We start from the raw sequence: 23,873 nt of genomic DNA, 5'->3' as shown, positions 1-23,873 counted from the left end.
CACCTCCACCCGGCGGCGACGGCCTTCGAAGCGTCAACCTTCAATCAAAAAAAAAAAAAAAACCCACCAATACACAACATTGCTAAGTGTACTACCACGTGGAATTTTTTTTTTAAAAAAACTCGAACAAAGCCAACAGGCATGCGTAACCGGCTGGGCGTGCGCTGGCCGCCGTTTGGGATTTGCTGGTGTGAACAGCCAACGTGGGCGACTCGAAAACCACCACCCGGCTGTCCGGATGGCGCCTAGTTCTTGTTCGCTTCCTTCTCTCCAGCGAATAGGCGCCCTGCTTCCTGGCTGTTCGTGTGTTTTCCTGGCTTTGCCCACACCACATACTCGGTGTGCTCCTGCCCTTTACGTGCATGCTTCATGGAAAACTTCCCGGAGGAACCCGACATGCACATCTCTTACCTAAGTTACATCGACGATATCCCCGAGGCTGTTCTTCCCGAACACAGCCCTCCTCGTGCCCTCACTCCGGATTCAGTGCCACTACCCGCCGATGTTGGGTGGATTCCAAGTCTTTCAGCCTCTCCTATCCCAGCATCCTCGGAATCTCAGGTGTACCGCATTCATGTCAACAGCCCGCATGTGACCGAACCCGATATTTGGGCGATTTGGACTATTTTCCTCACCTGCGAGCCACTCCATCTTACTCATTTCGAGTATTTTTTATCACGGTACCCGCAGTTGGCACACTTTCTCCCAGAGTGCAGTGTGGATGGCTTACGCAATGTCTCCTCCACGCGCCCTCCTGTGACATTTTACTGCGAGATCTTCGTCCCCGACTATACTCCATTATCTCCAGTACCCAGTTCTTTGGAGGAAGCCAATGCAGTAACTTCGGAGGACGATCCCGACGAAGTGGAAGATCCCGACTTCGCGTACGAGGACCCTATTACTGCCTCTCCAGCAGCTGTACCTTCCATTCTCCATTTCGGGTGGACCTTTCCTGCTTCACCACAGTACTCTCTCTGAGTGCTCCAGATGTCGACGTCGCACGACAACGTGCCACCCGCCGATCCTCAGGTGGAAGCCTTGCTGATGACTACCCTCCAACAACAGATGGAGGATTTGCAAAAGGCATTTTTCGACGGAATGGCATCAATGAGATCCCAGATGGAAGACATGCAGCAGCGGCACCAACATCAGCGCGAGGGATCCCGGAAGTCCCAGCGAGCGCATCGTTCGCATTCTCCACAGTCATCATCATCATCCTCGGTGGGCCAGCAGGACGATCCCTTACCTCCTCCCGATCCGACTGCCGAGGTAGACAATGCCGAACTTAAACTTTTATATAAATTAATGACCACAGCACAAACACAGAAGATGGACATCAAGTTACCTGAGCCCTACAATGGCCGCCGTGATAAGCGGTTAATCGATCATTGGCTCTACAAAATGGAGGTTTACTTCTCGAATACTGAATTGCCCGAGAACAAAAAAGTAGCATTGGCCAGTACCCTTTTGAAGGATACCGCCTTCCTCTGGTGGCGACGCAGGATTGCAGATGGCAAGTCTACTCCAACGTGGGATAAATTCCGGCGTGCTCTTCGCAAGGCTTTTGAGCCTGCAAATGCGAATTTTCATGCCAGGTCTTCTCTCCGCCGCCTGAGTCAAACTGGCTCCGTGGCCGCGTACATCTCAGAGTTTCAAAAATTGGCTCTGGAGATCGAGACACTCAGCCCCTCTGACCAGCTTCACAGCTTCATTGACGGGCTTGAACCCACAATCCAAGACGAAGTCCATAAGTATAATCCTGCCACCCTGGATGAAGCAATCTCGTATGTCGAGCGCATCAGTGATTACCGGCGTCCTCCCAGGAACCTTTCCTCTGGCGCCCGTTCCTTCCAGCGGAATCGATCTAATGGGACTAGCCAACCCCAGCGTCCTAATTCTGGACAACCCAACTCTCGGCGACCATATTCTGGACAACAGTCCTTCCGGCCGCGCTTTTCGGGGCAAACTTCCGCGTCAAATGCAGGATCCTCTCAGACCGAATCCTCTGGCAGCAGCAGAAACCGAGATCGGTCTCGACAGGACCGTCGCAACAATGATCGGCGCAATTTCAAGCGAGAACCCTCTTCAGGACAGCAAACCTCTTCATCAACTGCCCCTTCATCCCAACCTGGTCGCCCAGGCCTCTGCACAATTTGTTCTGGCGATCACCGGTGGTATGAATGCCCTCAGCGTCCTAAACCCTCCAACACTCGGCGCAATTCTCAGGTGGACAGTTGTCACCATGCTGATCATGACCCGCCTCCTGTGAAAGACAAGAACAAACAGATGGCTTGTTCTGTTCGCGTTTCGGAGTTTGTCAGTACCCTGATGCTTAATGGCCAAAGTACCAACCCTGCCCCGGTGAATCTTTCCAAACAGGTCCTTAGTCTTCTTGGCTTCATTGGCGACCATCCCATCAATGTGCTGGTGGACAGTGGCTGTTCCACTAATTTTGTGGGCACTTCTTTGGTTCATAAGCTTCGCCTACAGACCCGACATTTTGTGGATGCTTTTCAAGTGGAGCTTGCTGATGGTTCCTTCCTTAATTGTAACCAAAAGGTGCAACAGCTTCAGTTCCAGATTCAAGATTACCAGGATCACCTTAATTTTTCAGTAATGCCGTTGTCACATTATGACATGATATTGGGACAATCTTGGCTGTATCGATATGATCCGGTGATCAGCTTTCGTTCCCATTCAATCCAATTATATCATAATGGTCGCGAGCTGGAACTTCATGGCCTTTTCAGTACCAAACCCATCACCATTGTTTCTGCTCTGCAAGTCAAACGTCTCGTTCGCAAACGTGACAGTGCAACATCCTTGGTCATGTTACGGGAGATTGAAGCAGAAACCAGTGAGCAATCTCAAGCCTCGTCATCAACTACTGCTTACTTGGAGCAACCCTTCTTCAGGCCTTTTCAGGATTTGTTTCCGAATGATCTTCCGACGACATTACCTCCTCGTCGTCCTGTGGATCACCCGATTGATCTTATCCCAGGTCAACCTCCTCCAACCCGAGCTCCTTACCGTGTTTCTTACTCTGAATCTCAGGAGATACAAAAGCAATTACAGGAGTTGCTGGACAAGGGTCACATCCGTCCCAGCAAAAGTCCTTTCGGAGCCCCGGTTTTACTTGTCAAGAAGAAGGATGGATCAATGCGGCTTTGCATTGATTACCGAGCTCTCAACAAGCTGACAATCAAGAACAAATTTCCTTTACCTCGCATCGATGAGTTGTTCGACCAACTGCTTGGTGCTAAGGTGTTTTCTAAGATTGATTTAAAATCCGGCTATCATCAAATTCGTATTCGTAATGGTGATGAATACAAGACAGCCTTTCGGACAAAATATGGCCATTATGAATTCTTGGTCATACCTTTTGGGTTAACCAATGCCCCGGCCACTTTCATGACCTTGATGAATGAAATTTTTGGGCCATACTTGGATAAGTTCGTGATCGTTTACCTTGATGATATTCTGGTTTTTAGCCGATCTATGGTCGATCACAAAGAGCATTTACAGATAGTCTTCGAAGTACTACGCAACAATGTGCTGTACATCAACAAAAAGAAGAGCGAATTTTTCAAAAACCATGTGGAATATCTTGGTCACATCATTTCTGCTAATGGGATTGCATTAGATCCTAAGAAGATTCAGGCGATTGTGGATTGGCCTTTGCCCCTCACCATTTCAGATGTTCGATCTTTCTTGGGACTTGCTAATTTCTATCACAACAAGGTGCATAGATTTTCGGAGATTGCTGCCCCTTTGACAGAACTGACAAAGCTGGACAAACTTCAGTGGTCTTCAGAAGCTGAGCAATCCTTCAATGATCTCAAGCATGCCTTGACGACAACCCCGGTCTTGGCCATTGCAGACCCCACTCAGCCCTTTGATGTCATGACAGATGCCTCAGATCGTGCTTCTGGTGGAGTTTTGATGCAGAATGATCGTGTCATTGCTTTTGACAGCAGAAAGTTTTCAGCCATTCAAAGCAGGTATCCTGTGTATGATAAGGAGTTTTTGGCAATCGTGCATGCTTATCGAACATGGAGACATTATCTTCTTGGAGCAGATTCAGTTGTACGTACAGATCATCAATCTCTGACGTATATTTTCACTCAGCCTGTTATGAACTCTCGACAAGGCAGATGGGTTGAATTCTTGGCTAATTTCCACATGATTATTCAGTATGTTCCTGGTCTTCAGAATGTGGTTGCAGATGCCTTAAGTCGCATGCCTCGAGCCATTAATTTTGCCATTACAGATGTGCAAATGGAAATCCCTGCTTGTTTCAAAAATGAATATTTGACGGATAGAGATTTTGGAGATGCGTTTCGTGCTCTCAAATCTTCTAATCCCAGTCCTGCAGAAATGAACATGTTTGCAGCCTATATTATCATAGATGAGTTGCTGTTCTTCTCTGACCGCATTTGTGTGCCTCACAATACTTCATTGCGGAAGATTCTTATTCAAGAACATCATGAAGTCCCTTATGCTGCTCACCCTGGTATCAACAAGACATATCGACTTTTGTCTGCTACATACTTCTGGCCTCAGATGCAGCAAGATGTTATCAAATTTGTCAAAGCTTGTCATTCATGTCAAACAATGAAAGCCTCTCGACAACTTCCTCAAGGGTTACTTCAACCATTGCCAGTTCCCAATGAGAGATGGGAAAGTATCAGTATGGATTTTATCACCACCTTGCCTCGTTCATCCAAAGGCAATGCTCAGATTCTTGTGGTGGTTGATCGATTTTCCAAAATGGCACATTTCATTCCTTGCAAGAAAGCTGCTTCAGCCCCAGACGTGGCATCATTATTCGTGCAACATGTCTTTAAATTGCATGGTTTACCAAAGACCATCATCTCTGACAGAGATCCAAAGTTCACTGGACATTTTTGGACGTCTTTGTTCAAATCTCTTGGCACAAATTTGTTATTCAGTTCAGCCTATCATCCTCAAACAGATGGACAGACTGAAAGAGTCAATCAGATTTTGGAAGAAATGATTCGACATTACATTCAATTCCGTCTGGCATCATGGGAAGATTATTTACCACTCGTGGAATTTGCTTATAATAACTCCCATCATTCAGCAATTGGATTAACTCCATTTCAAGCAGCATATGGACATACTCCTCTTGTGCCTACAAACTTTGTTTTACAACACAAAGTGGCGTTGGCAGATCAGTTGGTTCAGGAGATGCAAGATGTGCTTGTACAAGTTCGAGATAAATTGGTCCATGTGCAACAAAAATATCAAAAACAGGCCAACAAGCATCGTCGACATGCAGAATTTCAAGAAGGAGACTTGGTCTTATTATATGTGGCACCTCACCGCTACAAAACAGTGAAGTCAGTTTTTCCAAAGTTACGACCTCGCTTCTATGGGCCTTTCAAAATTCTTAAGAAAAATTCAACTGTCAGTTATAAGTTGGAACTTCCACCGTCATGGGGAAAGATTCATCCGACTTTTCACATCTCTTGGCTCAAACAGTATATTCAAGGAGATTCGCCTGTTCCAGACTTATCTTCTTATGTACCAGAAATTGAAGATGACCATATTATCCTTGTTCCAGAAGTAATACTTGACGTAAGACAGAAGGAAACAAGAAGAAAGTTGACTACAGAATTTCTTGTGAAGTGGATGGACTTGGATGAGTCTGATTCCACTTGGCAAACAGATGAAGAAATGCAGCAGTACCCTAACCTTCTTCAGGAGTTCTTCGACAAACGGATGTCTATCATTTGACACATGGGTTTTATTTTAAATGGGAGGGAATGTCACGATTGTGACGTGTTTATACATCAGATTCTCTCTTCATTGCTGATTACTGTTGCAGATGCAAAGAGTTACCAGCCAAAGGGAACCCCTACCCTCGACTGGTTGCGACTCTTCGTCAAAGGATGTACCTCTTCATCGAATAGCCACATCTCTTCAACGAATAGTTGTACCCCTTAATGAATGGTTGTGCCTCTACATCGACTAGACACATCCCTTAGCCTAAAAGTTGTACCCTTTCGTCTAAGGTCATGTCCTTTCATCAAAGGACATGCCTCTTCAAATGTGTCTCTTCATCTCTTATATAAGAGACCTATTGTACTCAGTTTAATAACAACAAGTCAATTCAATCTTGTCTCAAGTGTTCTCTTGAAGGTTCTTGTTCTAAGATAATTACTTAAGTAGTAATTAGTACACAATATGCAGGATTAACAACATAATCCTCACATGATTGGTCACACATTGGCTAGATTATATGCATCTATTCTTGAGCAGGAGTTGAGTAGATGGGCAGAGAGAGAGGGCATACGTGCATCAGGGCAGGCAGGGTTCAGGAGAGGTTTCTCCACTCTTGACCATATCTTGACACGAGAGCTATTATTGAGGAGGGCAGATTATATGGCAGGAGGATTTATTGTTGCTTTGTGGATTTCCGCAAGCTTTTGACACAGTACCGAGAGCCAGACTGATGCGCAGACTACAGGAGATGGGAGTGCCCATAGAGCTGATTTGGGGAATCATGGCTTTATACAGGACAGTTGTGGGACAGGTACGTACTACTCAGGGTATATCTGAGATGGTTCACTCCACTATTGGGGTGAAACAAGGCTGCCCCCTTTCTCCCACCTTATTTGGGATGTATGTGGATGAGGTTTCGGACTATATAGAGCGGGAGGGTGACAGAGGAGCACAGCTAGCAGGGACATGGATTCCGCTGTTATTGTATGCTGATGATATTGTGCTGATCTCAGATTCTCCAGAGGGGATGCAGCGTCATTTGGATGCATTGCACACGTTTGCACAGGACAGTGGATTGTCTGTTAACCTTGGTAAAACCAAGGTGATGGTGTTTAACACCACAGCACAGTGGGTTAGGAGGTCAGTACCCACCTTTACATATGGTCAGGAGACAGTGGAGTATACAGATGCATATACTTACCTTGGTGTGGTTTTTAGTGGCCCACTATTTTCCTTGAGGAGAGCAGCGGAGACCAGATTGACCAGAGCTTATGTAGCATTTGGGGGAGACTAGAGAGGATGTGTTCGCAGGTTTAGTTTCAGGAACCTCGAACAAAGCTCTGGCTCTTTGACACTTTGGTCACTTCAGCCATTCTGTATGGAGTGGAGATATGGGGACCCTCAGTGGATCACCACAGCTGAGCTGGTAGCACTGATGGATGGAGACGTATGGAGAGGCCCTTGGTTTCTATGATTTCCCGGATGATTAGGGCCAAGGCCTCCGTATCACATGATATTATCCGTGCAGAGATGGCTGGCCCCCCATTGGTAGTAGAGGCACTCACTCGATCAGTCTCCTTTATACATAGCACTTGGGCTCTCCCTAGAGACAGATATGCTCGCTTAGCCCTGGAGTCTTCACGACAGTTGACATCACGGGGAGACGGATCATGTTGTTATGCACAGATGACAGCTTGGTTCCAACTGCATGGCTTTAGTATGGACAGGCTACCTCCACTTTAGTACTCCCTGGATGCACCCTCCCTCTCTCTCACACGGGCAGAGATTACCAGACTTATCAGGCAGGACTTGACTCAGCTGGACACTAGGAGGACATGAATACAGCCGACACACGAGCTTGGTACGAAGATGGCTTTCTATAGAGATCATCTTCTCCAGCTCACGGAGGATGGGTTTGTGATTAGACCCACCTACATGGATACTCATCTTTCTCATGGGGTACGGTGTGCTATTGGTCAGATGCGCACATCCTCACACCAGCTAGAGATTGAGACTGGCAGATTCAGAGGAGTACTAGCTGAGGCCAGGATTTGTCAGCTATGCCAGATGGAGCCAGAGACAGAGTTACATTACATGTCACTGTCCAGTATATTATGAGATACGAGGCCATTTTCATTACCTGTTTAGAGAGGGTTTCGGACCACTTTCTAGAGTCATGAGATACCAGGATCAGAGATGCCTCGGATTATACTTGCTGGAGCTGCGTAGACATAGAGAGGATCTCTTGAGAGGGAGGGGATCAGAGAGGGAGAGACACCTACAGAGGCAGATTACAGACTTCTTTCGACCAGAGATTGAGTAGTTAGGCCAACAGGCATTGCAGCTAGCCCCAGAGTATAGCCGCACCAAAGGTACACTGATTGATCGGGCTATAGAGCTGGGGCGATCCAGGCGCCCCAAGATGAGAGGCCCATCTCGACACCAGCGGAGACTACAACAGAGGATCAGGACCATACTAGCACGGCATGGGAGACTTCGAGTCAGAGACTAGAGTACTCATCATGGAGGACATTGAGGATATCCGCCATTGACCGATGAGAGACATCTTTGGATAGTGATGTGTATGATGCTTACCTTTGTTGCTGGAGTTTTCCTCCCAAATGTTATCCATTAGGAGCTTCTAGTACCGTACTTTTCCTCATAGTTGTTTCAGTTTTAGTTAGTTGTTTAGTTGTTTTTAGCTTTTCTTACACAGACATTGTATCAGATCCACCAATTGTTGTAACCTTTTTGGTCTCATAGGTCATTTTGGCCTTCTGAAGACGTTAATATATCATTTCATTTCTCTCTCTCTCTCTCTCTCTCTCTCTCTCTCTCTCTCCACTGTTTACACTCCATAGCCATGGCTGTCTTCTTCAACCCTCCATAGCTGCAACCCTAGCTAAAGCACTATGTTTCCTAGATTTGATACCAATGTAACATGGGTGCTTTGGGAAAGCAGTTTAGGATTAGTTTATCTTAGCCACTGCCTCCTCAAGAACTAAGGACATTGAATGTCATGTGCACGCTCGTGCCATGGCTACTCCTCAACGTGAATAATAGAATCCCTGACTAAGTCAGCATTTAGAGCATCAACACATCAGCACATCAGCACCAGCACCATCACCATGGGAAGGCATGGGACCCTTTCGACAGCCAGCAAATTCATCAAATAAATATGCTTTGTCCAGAACAGGCTGACAGCACTTGTAGCTGGCCGACCAGCACCCTTCCACATATATAAGCCAAGAAGTCATCATTGCATAAATCATTCAAGTCATCCATCAGTTAAGTCATCATAGAAGTCAAGAGAAGCATATGTAGGTGTCACCATTTGGCCACCCAATTGGTCCACCCGTGCTTTCTCATCATGTATGTACATTGGACTGGTGTCCATGGCAGTTGTATATGCGGGGGATTGATGCCACTCATGTGATACTGTGGACTTGGCTTTCCGTTGGGACTTGTGCCTCTGTGTACATGCCCGGAAATGCCTGGTGGATTGGTGTTCCATTGGGTCTGATACCTCGTGTACTTGCCTGGAGCACGTCTATTTTGGTGTAGTCTCATGAACAGGGATTGTCCATACCAATGCTGCATTGCATAGCATTTTTATGTGCTTGCTTGCAATTGCTTGCAATTGAAATTGCATGCTATTTTCATGCTTGCTTGACCAATGTGTCGTTCCGAGTAAGGGGACGTCTGCCTACGAACCGTGCGTGTGAAACTGTCTGCTGACATGGTTATGTGGCATGTGACAGGTGGTAAGTATTGGTCATAAACCTAGCCTTAGGAGTTAACACTAATTTATAAGTGAGTGTGTACACACTTCATTAAGTTTTGGGCGACCAAAACTCACTTATAAATTATGACCAACTCGGTCCAGTGTTCACACACTAATGTCCCGAGGTGGACAAAACCCAATGTCCACCGCCCAGACCATATCCCCTTTGTACAAAGAGAGTAACCAGCCATGTGTCCACTTTAGCTTGCTCCACAAAGCACCTGCCTGCCATCTACACTGGACAACTCACCACCTCACTCCTCTCTCTCTAGAGATTGGCGCCTCCTTCATGAGGGCATTTTGGGCTATATTTTCTGCACTTTTCCAAGCTTGCTAAGGTGTTTTCCAAGCTTCCAAGAGTGTTTCCGGGTGCTAATCACTCTCCTACACACTCCCAATGACTGAAATTCAATAAAACAGCTCTCTTTATTGCTGTAATTTCTAGTCTTTTTTTGAAAACCGTAATTTCAGCCCTCCTTTCTCAAGTTGAACCATAGGGGAAGCTTTCCCAAGGTTCCCTTCATCCTCTTTAAGACTTTTGTCGCCGAAGAAATACGATAGATCGAAGATCTCATCACTCCAAGGACTTCCATCACGAAGACTTCCGCTGTCATCGACTCTACTTGCAATTGGTTAGCTTTTATGCTTAAATATGGAAGCAAGTAGCAGGAGGGAGAAACCGGATTACAAGATCACATACCCTGTGTAGTGTTCTCTTGTCCTACGTACTCTCTTGCAAATTGTTGCTACCATGTGTTGGTGGAACAATAGAGAGCAGATGGTAGGGAACATGGACACTTGGGAGGGTAGTGTGAGTTGCAAGTCTACACCGACAACCACTTGTTTACAATACTGTATTCCAAGATCAATAAACTTTATTTGAGAAAGGAGCCGGCCGTTCCGGCTCATTGTGTGTCTTGTCAATTCAGCAAATTACTTCTTGTATTGAGCATGTGTCCATCAAATCTTAGTGTATTTAAGTGTATTGATTAGCATTGTGTTCAACCAAGTTACAGTAGGAGCCAAAGGTGACCCCCTTTCGAGCTGACCAAGGGCCTAACCATGTGAAGACATGAAGTCACACTTTTGTACCATATGAAATACAAGAAAACCTTACACCAACTTTCTCTCTCTTCTCTGTCTTAATCATGTTTAAATCAACATCTTGTTCTTAATCAAGCTTAGGGATGTGGATCAGTATAGCAAGACTCCTGTGGATGCAACATTGGCATCAGAGCATTTAGGCTCAACCACTAAGCATAAGTCCCAAGGGGGTGTGCACAAATCCATCGGAAGAATGCAACGAGGTAGCAGATGGAGTGGTCTGTCCAATAGGCAAAGCTAGAGGAAAGCATTCCCTAAGGGTATGTACTCAAAACCAATACATCATTAAGATCCCAAATCATTGCCAAAGGCCTAGCATCAAGCATGATCAGTTCCGACAGGTGACCCGCCGCTGTGTTAAGTAAAAGGGATAGCAGACATGGGGACAGCATTGGAACAAGTGCTCCGTACTTTAGCAAGACTTGGAAGAGGAGATCAAAAGTGGAAAGTGTTCAGACAAAAAATTATCAAAGTCAAAGTCAGAGTCAGAAGTCTTAATGATGAGATTAATACAATTAACAGAGGTGATTGTCAAACACAGTAGACAAGAGAGAGGTATGCCTTAATCTACTGTGTATTCCATTATGCATGAATATGTACAATGGGCTGCAGTATGGTAAATGCAAAGCCTGATAATAGGGGCGCTTCCCTATTGCTGCTGCCAATGATGATGATGGCACTTGCTGAAGTAAGCTCACAGTATGTCGAGGAACCACAAGCTGTCCTCTGTCTCTGAACTTACTACTCACTGAATGCCTGAATTGACAATGACTCTCCGACCTAGCCCTTTGTTTATAGTGTCATATGGGCTAGTTGGCTGGCTTTTAGGGTTGGTTGACTGCCAATCTTGTTTTATTAAAACAAATAAATAATGATAAGAATTATGTCTACACTTGGCTGCTCATTGGGCACCTCAAAGATTGTACTCTTTCCAGTCCCTCTCAGGACCTAACAACTATGGCACCTTGAATGTCTAACTCTCAAAATACTCCCCAAAAGCCAAAGGGGGCGAATTCTTTTTCTTACCACACTGTTTCCAGCTTCAACCACTCTACTAGACCATCCTCGATGATGTCCTCCAAGATCCCATCATCAAACAAGATGGGCATTGCATACTCCCCAAACGCCAAAGGGGCCGAATTCTTTTTCTTACTACACTGTTCCCAGCTTCAACCGCTCTACCACACCATCCTCAATGATGTCCTCCAAGACGCCACCATCAAACAAGATGGGCATTGCATACCCATGAATAATGCCCTTTAGTCAAGCAGCTATGGTTGGTCCTGCCAAAGTTGTAACCACAACATGTGTGTTTCCTTCTTACCATTGCCATAGGATGTAAAACATAATTTTCTTGTGTTCCACACATCTTGCTTTTAAAATAGTATTGGACTCAATGTGCAAGCACCGCCATGTTTCACACCCAAAAAAAAAACAAAAAACAAAAAAAAACTTTTTTTGCTCTCCATGACCTTGAACTCAAAAAAAATTTAAAAAACATAAAAAATCACCCCATCTATCATCAAAAAGTATCGTGGGACCATGTATCTCAATTTTTAGATACACCATGGTGATCATGGGTGTATCTCCAAGGTGCATGTTTGCTCTTTATCGGATGTGGCTACGTCCCTCACCTTCCCTGCTACACGATAGGGTACCATAGCTCTAGTACCTCCAAATTGAATAAACCCAGGGATAGGCTTTGCAAGCACATAATGATTATTAGGGTCGGCATAATTCCAGACCTGCACTGCTTCATCTATTTGATGCCTTAAGAGTCTGTGCCAATAAGATACTAGCCTGATCCATCAACTATTGCTTTGATAAAGAAAGTGCATTGTTTACTAAACCTGGAAAATGCCCACATAAATCGAAACGAGATTTTCTGGCATTTATGTGATTTTAAAGGCCTCAAGAAGCTTTCTGCTTTAGATGCGCCCTCTGAAATCTTGGGCGATAGACAGAAGACATTAATCTCCATTAATTTAACAGTTACCGTCATTTTAACCATTATATCTGAGATTATTGTGTAAGCCAGATCTCGGACGCATACCTGCGCAGCCAATTGAGGAACGCTTCCCACAGGCCCATGACGACTACGCCAGATGAATGATGATGACGACCACGAGTGAAAAGCACGATAGAGCAGGGGTAGCTTCGGCACCAAATATTAATGGCAAAAAATGTACGCTCATTAAGCGTCTTTACACATCCGCAATTCTGGTGTGTTTTTATGTGTGTGTGTGTTCGTATATGTTTATGTGCTCATGCGTGTATACGTGTATACGAATAGGGGCCTACAATGAGTAAAAAAAGATATTCGATTAATAAATAAGGGAGACTTAGATAATTTTGTTAGTGTTCATAAGTTTTGTAAACCTTACTACTAGTTTTTTCTTAAAAAAAAATATTAAACGTTGCAAGCCGTTTGAGGATGATCGATTTTGCTGCTCATCAATGAGACTATTTCCAAGTTGTATCCTCTCTCTCTCGCGTGCGCATGCACACCCATGACACACGTTTACCACACTGTTAGAATCAAACATCATGCGCAAAATAACGAATGATCGTAGACAATAAATCATCATTGTCATGGAGCACACGAGGGAAATGGAATATGAGCAGGGTGTTGTGGGCAGACGGATGCGGTGAAACCACGTTAAGACACATAACAATAGCCACACCTTGGCAGGTACTATTCAAGATCTCTCATGTTCTCTTAGACCTTGACAGGTACTATTCATGCTCTCTCATGTTCTCTTGTCCTCCAAGCGGTGGTGTAAGCATTTATATCCTACATTGTTGTTCTGTTGTCTATTTGTTTCTTTCATCTGTAGAAGTTGTCCTATGATGGCATCCCTGGCCAAGGCCTTTGACCTAGTGTCATAACGTAAGGAGCAGCCACACAAGGTATTTAGTGAATTTGAGGCCAATAAGTTTACCTTGCCCAGGCCACATCGGGGCAACCTCGAAAGACATCGATGAGCACTTCAAAGAGATCGAAGCTTGCCTCCAAAAGACCTTCATTAAACCCAACACTGCCAAACAGGCAGCCTACGAATCCAAGATGAAGTCTACGTAAGCTTGGCTTGACAAGCATAATTCTAATGTATTGGCCAAAGAGCGGGCCTCAATTGCACGTGTCCAGTCGTAGAAGGAGGCTGTCGTCTCTGCCATCCTTGAATAGAAATGCAAACTCACTGGTGATAAGCAATGGTTATAAGTATAAAACATCCCTCAAAGTGTAGATGTATGGGAGGCATGCATTTTAGAGGTATAGTGCTACGCCCATATAAGCAGCAATACAACACAAAGAGAGAGAGAGAGAGAGAGAGAGAGAGAGAGAGAGAGAGAGAGACCTGTTGGAATCAGCTATCTCAAGAAAGAAAGATATTAAGGGTAGCAATCATAAATTCTCCTCCATAGGAATTTTTTTCATGCATTTTAAAAAATATCTATGGAATCAAAACTCTCATCAACTTAGTAGTTTGGGAGTTATGAATTTTTAGAGATAGAATAGTCAATAGGAGAGCAATACGAATATGCATGTGTGCATGTGTCTCTATCACATAAACACATATCTATGTGTCTCTCTCTCACGTGCATTCTCTTTACATCTTTGTCACATGCATATACAGAACCTTCTCTCACATACATCACATGCACATACACTCTCTTTTCTTGCATACACACTTTCTCTCTCTTCTCACACCTCTCTCTCTCTCTCTCTCTCTCTCTCTCTCTCTCTCTCTCTCTCGCACACACACACACATACATACACCCTCCACACGCACGTGTGTAGCTGTGTATGCATACTATATGAATGTGTATATAATATCATTATATATTAACTATATGTATATTGATTTATAATATCATTATATATTAACTATATGTATATTGATTTATATATCATTATTATAATATAGATATATATATATATGTCTTTAATTTTCTTATTTATAATATTATATATATATATATATATAGCATTATATTATAATATATTAGTATAGATTTGTTTAACATCCTTACTTATTATATGTTTATATATTGTTATCATGTATATTTTAAACTTAAATATTATATACCTTTATATTTTTGTATTATATTATTTATTTTAATTTTCTTCTCACAACATACCCCTACACCTCTCTCTCTCTCTCTCTCCCCCTTTCCCCAATATGTGCCTCCCCCCCCCTCTCTCTCTCTCTCTCGCTCTCTCCTGTGCCCCAACACGTGGCTCCTCCCCTCCCCCATCATACTCCCTTCTCTCTCCTGTGCCCCAACACGTGGCTCCTCCCCTCCCCATCATACTCCCTTCTCTCTTTCCCCTACCCCCAACACTTGGCCCTCTTCCAAACACCACGTGTCCCCTCCCAAAAACTTGTGCATAATAGATAGTATAGATATAGATAGATATATTATACACACACATGTATAATGTATATATCTATACATGTGTGTATAGATATATATATATACATGTGTGTATAATATATCTATCTATATCTATTATGCATATAGACACACACATACATATAATATATCTATCTATATACTATCTATTATGTATACACACACACACACACACACACGTGTGTGTATGTGTATTTATAAATGTAAATAAAATAAACACACATACACATATATTTTAAATTTAATTTAATTTGATTTATTTTATTGAAATCTTACTTTTATTCTCTCTCTCTCTCTCTCTCTCTCTCTCTCTCTCTCTCTCTCTCACACACACACACACACACACACACACGTACACGTGCACGTGCACATGCACTAATGCAAACACACCCTCTTTAGGAGGTTTTTTCCCCCAGTATTCTCTCTCTCTCTCTCTCTCTCTCTCTCTCTCTCTCTCTCTCTCTCTCTCTCTCTCTCTCACACACACACACACACACACATGTACACGTGCACATGCACTAATGCAAACACACCCTCTTTAGGAGGTTTTTTCCCCCAGCTTGTATATACGCCCATCATTCTAGGGCTAACTTATCTTTTGTACATTGACACAATCTAATACACTTTGTGTTGTGTGCATTCTTGCTTCTTCTTCTCCAAGCTTTGTGTGCTTTCCTGCAACCCTAGTTCCAACAGAGCCAAGCTTAGGATTCATCTGGATTTTAAGGCTAATTACCTTGCTATTAATTCTACTAATCATAATTATGAGATAATCTAATTTTTGGCTCTTTTTCAACTAGCCTCTGTACCCCCAGGCTGGTGGAGGAGCTCTCTCTCCCTTCACACATAACCATTGCCCAAGTTCTTTTAGAGGCTCATACTAGACTCAAGGACCTACACATAGCTCAAAGGAATCGGGTGAATTCGACGTAGAATGGCCGCAGCGGCGGCAGCGCAATTTGCAGAGGCACTAAAAGATTTGTGGAAAAAGCTCCATGCAACACACCCCCTTCGAATTGGTCTAATTCCAGATAGGCCTGGGGGTTTTCAAGCATGCTCTACAAGCTGGTGTAGACAGTTTTTTATTTCATCAAGTCTACAGTGAGATCCATCACTTTGCACAGTCAGGGAAGTGCCTCTGTTAATCACTTGATTGATTCTTCATTAAAGCTTCAATATTGATGTTTGTGGGCTCAAAACATATCTAGACACATTTATCTACCACTATATTGAAGCATTTTGAGATTAGATTTGTGCAAGTGGATCAATTGAAGACTCCAAGTTGGGACAATCTTTTGCACATGAACAATGAATTATCTTGGTAAATTGCTTAATTAATCCACCTAATCAAGGTGTTAATTAGGCATTGGTGGATCTAATCCAACATTGGGAAGGTGCTACACATGTCTATGTGTTCAAATTGAATTTTCTATCATAATCACTATCCCGATTAATCCCTCCAAATCAGTGTATTTTTTGCATACACAAAACAGGAGATTATTTCACTAATCAGTGATTAATCAGTACTAATCACTATATTTTGGTGCAATTGAGGATTCAAATTTACCATTGGGTATCTAATACAGATCCCTATCACTTCAGAATACAATTTAGAGAAATGTTTGATACTCCAACCATTTAATATAGATCAGCTACACTTGGCTTTATGTAATTTTTGGTAAATTTATGCTGATAAATTTATTGTAATAATCATTTAACACCAGATTTGAGTTGTAAAAGGGTAGACACTATCCTTGAATCTTTAATTGGATCAAGAGGTAAGACCCCCTTCACATCATCTCATGAGCACAGCACAAGAAATAGCTAAATTTAATGGGGAGCAGTTTCATACATGGCAAACAAAGACCATGTATTTGCTCATGAGGAAAAATCTGTGGGGGCTAGTTGAGGGAAGAGATGAATGCCCAGAGGTGATTGAGGAGAATGAGTGGAAGGGAAAGCATTAGGACTCATTGCACTCAGTTTAAATGATGAAATCATTCATCCCATTACAGGGATACAACGGGCAAAAGATGCATGGGATGAACTCAATAAATTATTTGGAACTCAAGCAAAAAAATCAAAGATAAATCTGCTAATGCAATTCTACAAACTTGACATGAAGGAAAGTGAACCTCTAACCACACACTTAAACAAATACAAAAGCATTAAGCAACAACTGGCAGCCATTGGTAATAAGGTAGAGGATGATGAGGCACTAGCAGTGCTTCTGACAAGTGTGGACAAAGGAGAATATGAAAACATTGTGGCAACCTTAAAGAATGTACCAGAATTGAAGCTACATGAGATAGAAGGAGCTCTACTAGAGCAAGAGACCAAGGACAAAGAGAAGAAAAGGGTGGACCCAACAATTGGAGAGGAAAAAACAATCTATACCCGAGGAGGATTCTCATGAGGACGAGAACAAGGAAGAGGCAAGGAAGGAGGAAGAACCTTCACTTGCCACAACTGTGGGACGCCAGGACACATGGCAAGAGACTGCTAACTACAGCAAACCCAGTGAAGAAGGATTGACATCAGAAAACTTCATGGAGACTCCTAAGGAAGTGGAGTCAGATCATCTTTTCTGAGAGAGAAAGAGAGAGAAACCGCACAACCCAATGTAACCTGCCCCAACAGAGAAAAACAACTCTGAGCCACCGATGATGTAGGCCATGTGGTAGATGTATGTGTGAGCACTTTAGTCAAGGTCACAGGTACTTGTAGTAAGCCTTGGACACATAGAGAGAGTGTGTCAGGACTATGAGTTAGGGACTTGAGGCATTGATCCTGGGCTACAGTGAATGGGTGTGTGCGGGAGCAAGAGGATGTAAAAGAGAGTCAGTAAATGAGTGGGTAGCAGTGAAAAGGTGAGAGGTATCTACTGGGAGAGAATAAAGGGTAGCATGAGAAGATATAGGATGTGTGGAGATATTATGGGAAAAGTGAAGAGGTGGAGAGAATCGAGTAAAAGAGGTGGAGTGAATCAAGGATGAGGTGTCCCCCCCCATATGTAGGGGAGGTGGCACAAATCAAGGAACAAATCAGTGGAGCAAATCATGGACAAACTTGTATAAATTGAGGCATTGGCCTAATGAAAATGTGAGAGGTATCTACTGGGAGAGAATAAAGGGTAGCATGAGAAGATATAGGATGTGTGGAGATATAGGATGTGTGGAGATATTATGGGAAAAGTGAAGAGGTGGAGAGAATCGAGTAAAAGAGGTGGAGTGAATCAAGGATGAGGTGTCCCCCCCCATATGTAGGGGAGGTGGCACAAATCAAGGAACAAATCAGTGGAGCAAATCATGGACAAACTTGTATAAATTGAGGCATTGGCCTAATGAGTAATTTGCTAGTTTTTGAGTATCCATGCCTACATTAAGCTATCAGTTAATTGTTCACTAATCTTGTCTCCTAATTATCATCTAATCACTCACTAATGATGTTGATTCTTCCGTTTGATCCACCATAGCTCGTCACATTGCTGTAAATTTAACTTTTATTAAGCATAAGTTTCTCCCCCTACCACATGTCACTCTCTCTAGCCATATCCCCTTCCACATGGCCAAAGGAGAGGAAGCAGTGAGCCAAGGGAGAAAGGGCCTAATGATTTTCTTGAGAAAAAAATAGGGGCCTCCTTCTTAAAAGGTGAGCTTCATGAGATGAAAACTTTAACCTCTAGGTATGTCTCTCTTTCTCTCTCATTGTAAAGAAAGATAAGACATTGTATGTAAGATACACTTATTTAAGAGTGAGCACACCTCACCACACATCCCCACCTAGTAAAATTTAATTAATTAGGATTATATGTGTATGTGTGTGTGTATTTATTTTATTAACACACACACACACGCACACATATGCATATATAGGTATATGTGTCTAAATATAGTAAAACATAATATTATATATAATATATATTTACATGTGTGTGCATGAGAGAGAGAGAGAGAGAGAGAGAGAGAGAGAGAGAGAGAGTTTCTATGTGCGGGAGAGTGTGTGTGAGAAGAGAGAGGGAGTATGTGTGTGTGTGTGTGTGTGAGAGAGAGAGAGAGAGAGAGAGAGAGAGAGAGAGAGAGAGGGAGTATATGTGTGTGTGTGTGTGTGTGTGTGTGAGAGAGAGAGAGAGAGAGAGAGAGAGAGAGAATTTCTATGTGTAAGAGAGTGTGTGTTTGCATAAGTGCATGTGCACGTGTACGTGTGTGTGTGTGTGTGTGTGTGTGTGTGTGAGAGAGAGAGAGAGAGAGAGAGAGAGAGAGAGAATAAAAGTAGATTTCAATAAAATAAATCAAATTAAATTAAATTAAAAATATGTGTATGTGTGTTTATTTTTATTTACATTTATAAATACGCATATACACACGTGTGTGTGTGTGTGTGTGTGTGTACATAATAGATAGTATATAGATAGATATATTATATGTATGTGTGTGTCTATATGCATAATAGATATAAATAGATATATTATACACACATGTATATATATATCTATACACACATGTGTGTATATATATATCTATACACACATGTATAGATATATACATTATACATGTGTGTGTATAATATATCTATCTATATCTATACACACATGTATATATATATCTATACACACATGTATAGATATATACATTATACGTGTGTGTGTATAATATATCTATCTATATCTATACTATCTATTATGCACAAGTTTTTGGGAGGGGAGGAGACACGTGGTGTTTGGAAGAGGGCCAAGTGTTGGGGGTAGGGGAAAGAGAGAAGGGAGTATGATGGGGGAGGGGAGGAGCCACGTGTTGGGGCACAGGAGAGAGCGAGAGAGAGAGAGAGAGAGAGAGAGAGGGGGGGGGGAGGCACATATTGGGGAAAGGGAGAGAGAGAGAGAGAGGTGTAGGGGTATGTTGTGAGAAGAAAATTAAAATAAATAATATAATTCAAAAATATAAAGGTATATAATATTTAAGTTTAAAATATACATGATAACAACATATAAACATATAATAAGTAAGGATGTTAAACAAATCTATACTAATATATTATAATATAATGCTATATATATATATAATATTGTAAATAAGAAAATTAAAGACATATATATATATATATATCTATATTATAATAATGATATATAAATCAATATACATATAGTTAATATATAATGATATTATATACACATTCATATAGTATGCATACACAGCTACACACGTGCGTGTGGAGGGTGTATGTATGTGTGTGTGTGTGCGAGAGAGAGAGAGAGAGAGAGAGAGAGAGAGAGGTGTGAGAAGAGAGAGAAAGTGTGTATGCAAGAAAAGAGAGTGTATGTGCATGTGATGTATGTGAGAGAAGGTTCTGTATATGCATGTGACAAAGATGTAAAGAGAATGCACGTGAGAGAGAGACACATAGATATGTGTTTATGTGATAGAGACACATGCACACATGTATATTCGTATTGCTCTCCTATTTGACTATTCTATCTCTAAAAATTCATAACTCCCAAACTACTAAGTTGATGAGAGTTTTGATTCCATAGATATTTTTTAAAATGCACGAAAAAAATTCCTATGGAGGAGAATTTATGATTGCTACCCTTAATATCTTTCTTTCTTGAGATAGCTGATTCCAACAGGTCTCTCTCTCTCTCTCTCTCTCTCTCTCTCTCTCTCTCTCTCTCTCTCTCTCTCTCTCTCTCTCTCTCTCTCTCTGTTGTCTTGCTGCTTATATGGGCAAGGGTAGCTTCGTGGCAGTATGGGACGTCACGAGGTAGACATTGGTCGGTACATCCATCTAGTTAGCTCAACTCGTGGCTTGGTGGGAACAGCCAAGACTTGTGGGCTTGCCCACGACTGTCAAGGTTGGGAGGTGAGTCAGGCCTGCACCCCCGTCATGTTTGTTTGGTTTGTTTGCAGGTTTCGAGTCTTGTACCAGGAGCTTTCTACGGGAGATCCTAAGGGGATTTGACAGTGGTATCAAAGCAAGCCTCGTGAACGAGCAAGTCGGTAGGTAGAGAAAAGAGGTCGAAGAAAGGTATGAGTTCAAGAAGCTTGCTGTTTTTTTGAGTATACTGCTATTTTTTTCAATTTCATCGTAGGAACCCGTGGTCATGGGGATTTTGGTCTTGTTATGGGTTGTTTGCTTTGGCAAAGAAGAAGGCTAGATATGCTTTCAACTGTATGAACAGTTTGAAGAGAAAAAAAAAAGAAAAAGCCAGTCGGCTGTGTTTTTGTAAGAGAGAGAGAGAGAGAGAGAGAGAGAGAGAGAGAGAGAGAGAGAGAGAGAGAGAGAGAGAGAGAGAGAGAGGGGTCGCCGGCCGTAGCTGTGTAGCGCTTGTATGGTTGCTGTGCAGCCCACTTGTATGAAGAGGCCAGCAACATGAACGCTGCACCAGTCAGGCGGGTAATACACACACGCTGACAAGCGGTGCACGTGCGCAAGCTGGTATACACAGGCAGGCAGATGGGCGAGCCAGTGCACGTTGGTAGGCAAACTGTATGCAAGCAGTCGGACTGCTTTGCGCAGCCAGGCGCGCGCAGGCGGCCAACCTTCGCGGGTACACGCAGGCCAACGGGTGGTAGGTAGGCGGCGCTAAGATGCTACAGAAATTAGCGAAAAGCAAACGACAGCGCCAGGTGGATTTTTTTTAGCTTTGTTTTTTTATTTAGAAAAACCCACACCACGCTTTGCCTTCTTTCGTTTTTTTTTTGTGAACCTTAGCAAAGGGGTTTAAAAACCCATGCCTTGTTTTCCAGTGTTTTTTTTAAAAAACCAAAAACATATATATATATATATTTATATATTATATATACATTTATTTTATTTTATTTTTTTGCCAAAAAAAACACACAAAAGCAAAAGCTAAGTAAGCTTTTGGGGAAGCCTATAAACTCCCTTAAGCGGGCTTCTTGCCACACATCTCTCAAGCTCTCAAGCTCTCAAGCTCTCAAGTTGTCTAGCACTCTTATTTGTGCAAGATCAACTTTTTCTCTCACCTTGCCCTCTTCAAGATGTCGACCCAAGAATCCGAGTTGGAGCCCTTTCTAGAACATGAAGCCCTGCCGGCTACCTACGGAAGCCACCGATGCTGATCTTTTCGACAATTATGTTTCAAAATCAGATTTCCAAGAGTTTAAAGTTGCTCTCGAAGCTTCTTCCTCGGAACGTCAAGCACAAATCGCCGCTGCGCAGATGCAGGCTTTACAGAACTCCATCTCTTTGTTGACCACTACCCTATCTACTCTTTCGGGTATGGATACCTTGGCATCTGCTTTAGGCCCCAATATTACTTCGGAACGTCTGGGGGCGAGCAAAAGCAGCGTAGCAAGGAGATAGTGGACACTTGGCTACATAAGTGGCAAGTCCATTTTCAGTTTCATCCATATGATGATGGAAAAAAGATCCAATTAGCAGCAGGTTTCCTCTCAGGCAAAGCTTTGCTTTGGTGGAAGGAACTCAACCCTAAACCAACGACTTGGGGCACAGTTCGAAGACGTCTTCAAGAAAGAGGATGACTATGATGTTGTTGCCCGGTTTACTACTTTGACCATGACCTCGCAGAACCTCACTTATGAGGTCTATCTCTAGAAATTTAGGGACTTGCAGATGAAAGCTACGAAGATGGATTCCACAACTCTTTTGGGTTTCTTCGTACCCGGTTTACCCGACTCATACCGTTTACAGGTTAAAAACAACAAATGCAAAACTTTGGACGAAGCCATTCATACCGCCAGTATCTATGATGATACAATGGTCTCTTCTACGTCTAAACCCGTTACCGAGTAGGGGAACAAGCACAAAAGAAAGTTCTCCGCACCAATGGCTAGCATGACTGAAGGAAAGTCTTCGAACCAACCTTCGAAGAATTCAACTTCGACACCAGCAAAGAAGAAACGTCTCCTTAAGGCTTTGAAGCTCAAGAAGGAGAGACATTGCTTCATCTGCGAGGAAAAAGGACATATGCGTAACGAGTGCCCGAAGCAAAAGGGTGCAAAGACCAACGCAGGGCCCAAGCCAAAGGCAGCTAACCAGTTGTCTTTGACAGGTACGTCAGTTACTCTACTTTCTCGCCCTAGTACATGTTCTGATTATCTGTTCAACTCTAAAGTTTTTGGCTTGCATGATCTTCTTCGAGTTTATGGAGAAGTGAATGGCCATAGAATCCACATTCCTCTAGACCCTGGCAACTCACACAATTTTGTTAATTACAAACTTGTGCAGAAATTGGGTCTTGAAACAACGCCCAGCGATCATACCTAGAGGTACAGCCTACCTGCGGGTCGGCAAGTATGGGATCAAAAGGTGGAGATGCTACCGATCCGGATTCAGGACTACAAAGATACTCTGGAATGCTATATTATGCACCTAGAACATGTAGACTTGTTATTAGGGATTGAGTGGTTTAAGACTCTTCAAGCCTAGATAGATTGGTCTAGTCATATTTTTTCTTTTGAACATAGGAACACCCAGTATAGTATCTTAGGTGATTGTATACATCCCTCTCAAGGACCTCTTGTAAATACAGTTGATTTTGGTAATATAATGGATCCTTCTTTGTATACTGTTTTCCATTGTGTATTGATTCCACTTTCTTCATCTTTCTCATACTTACCACCTAAAAGGGCAGTAGATCATTGTATTGACCTGATCCCTGGTGCTCACCCTGTTAGTACTCCACCTTACAGGATGAGCCAAGCTGAGGAAGATGAGTTGACCAAACAACTCGAAGATTATTTGAAGATGGGCTAGATCCGTCCAAGTAAATCACCTTGGGGTGCACCTGTGTTGCTTAGGAGAGAGAAGGACAACACCTAGAGAATGTGTATAG

At 42.8% G+C, this 23,873-nt stretch overlaps 1 protein-coding gene across 2 annotated transcripts in view; it reads right to left on the bottom strand.

The window, feature by feature from the left end:
* The window catches only part of LOC147610143 (ADP-ribosylation factor-like protein 8a), a 58,889-nt gene extending 46,035 nt beyond the window's left edge, over nt 1–12,854 (bottom strand). The window contains exon 1 of one of the 2 annotated variants that reach the window (XM_086787012.1): nt 12,690–12,854. In XM_086787012.1, coding sequence (XP_086643138.1) covers nt 12,690–12,727 — 38 coding nt within the window. In that variant the 5' untranslated portion in view covers nt 12,728–12,854. The remainder of the gene's footprint in view (nt 1–12,689) is intronic. The other variant, XM_086787014.1, reaches the window with a different exon arrangement.
* Between the last annotated feature and the right edge of the window lie 11,019 nt (nt 12,855–23,873).

Source organism: Cibotium barometz, chromosome 50 (assembly GCF_041138505.1).
Source record: "Cibotium barometz isolate CiBa-2024 chromosome 50, ASM4113850v1, whole genome shotgun sequence".
NCBI classification, from domain to species: Eukaryota; Viridiplantae; Streptophyta; class Polypodiopsida; order Cyatheales; family Cibotiaceae; genus Cibotium; species Cibotium barometz.
This window is presented reverse-complemented; position numbering and strand designations above follow the sequence as displayed.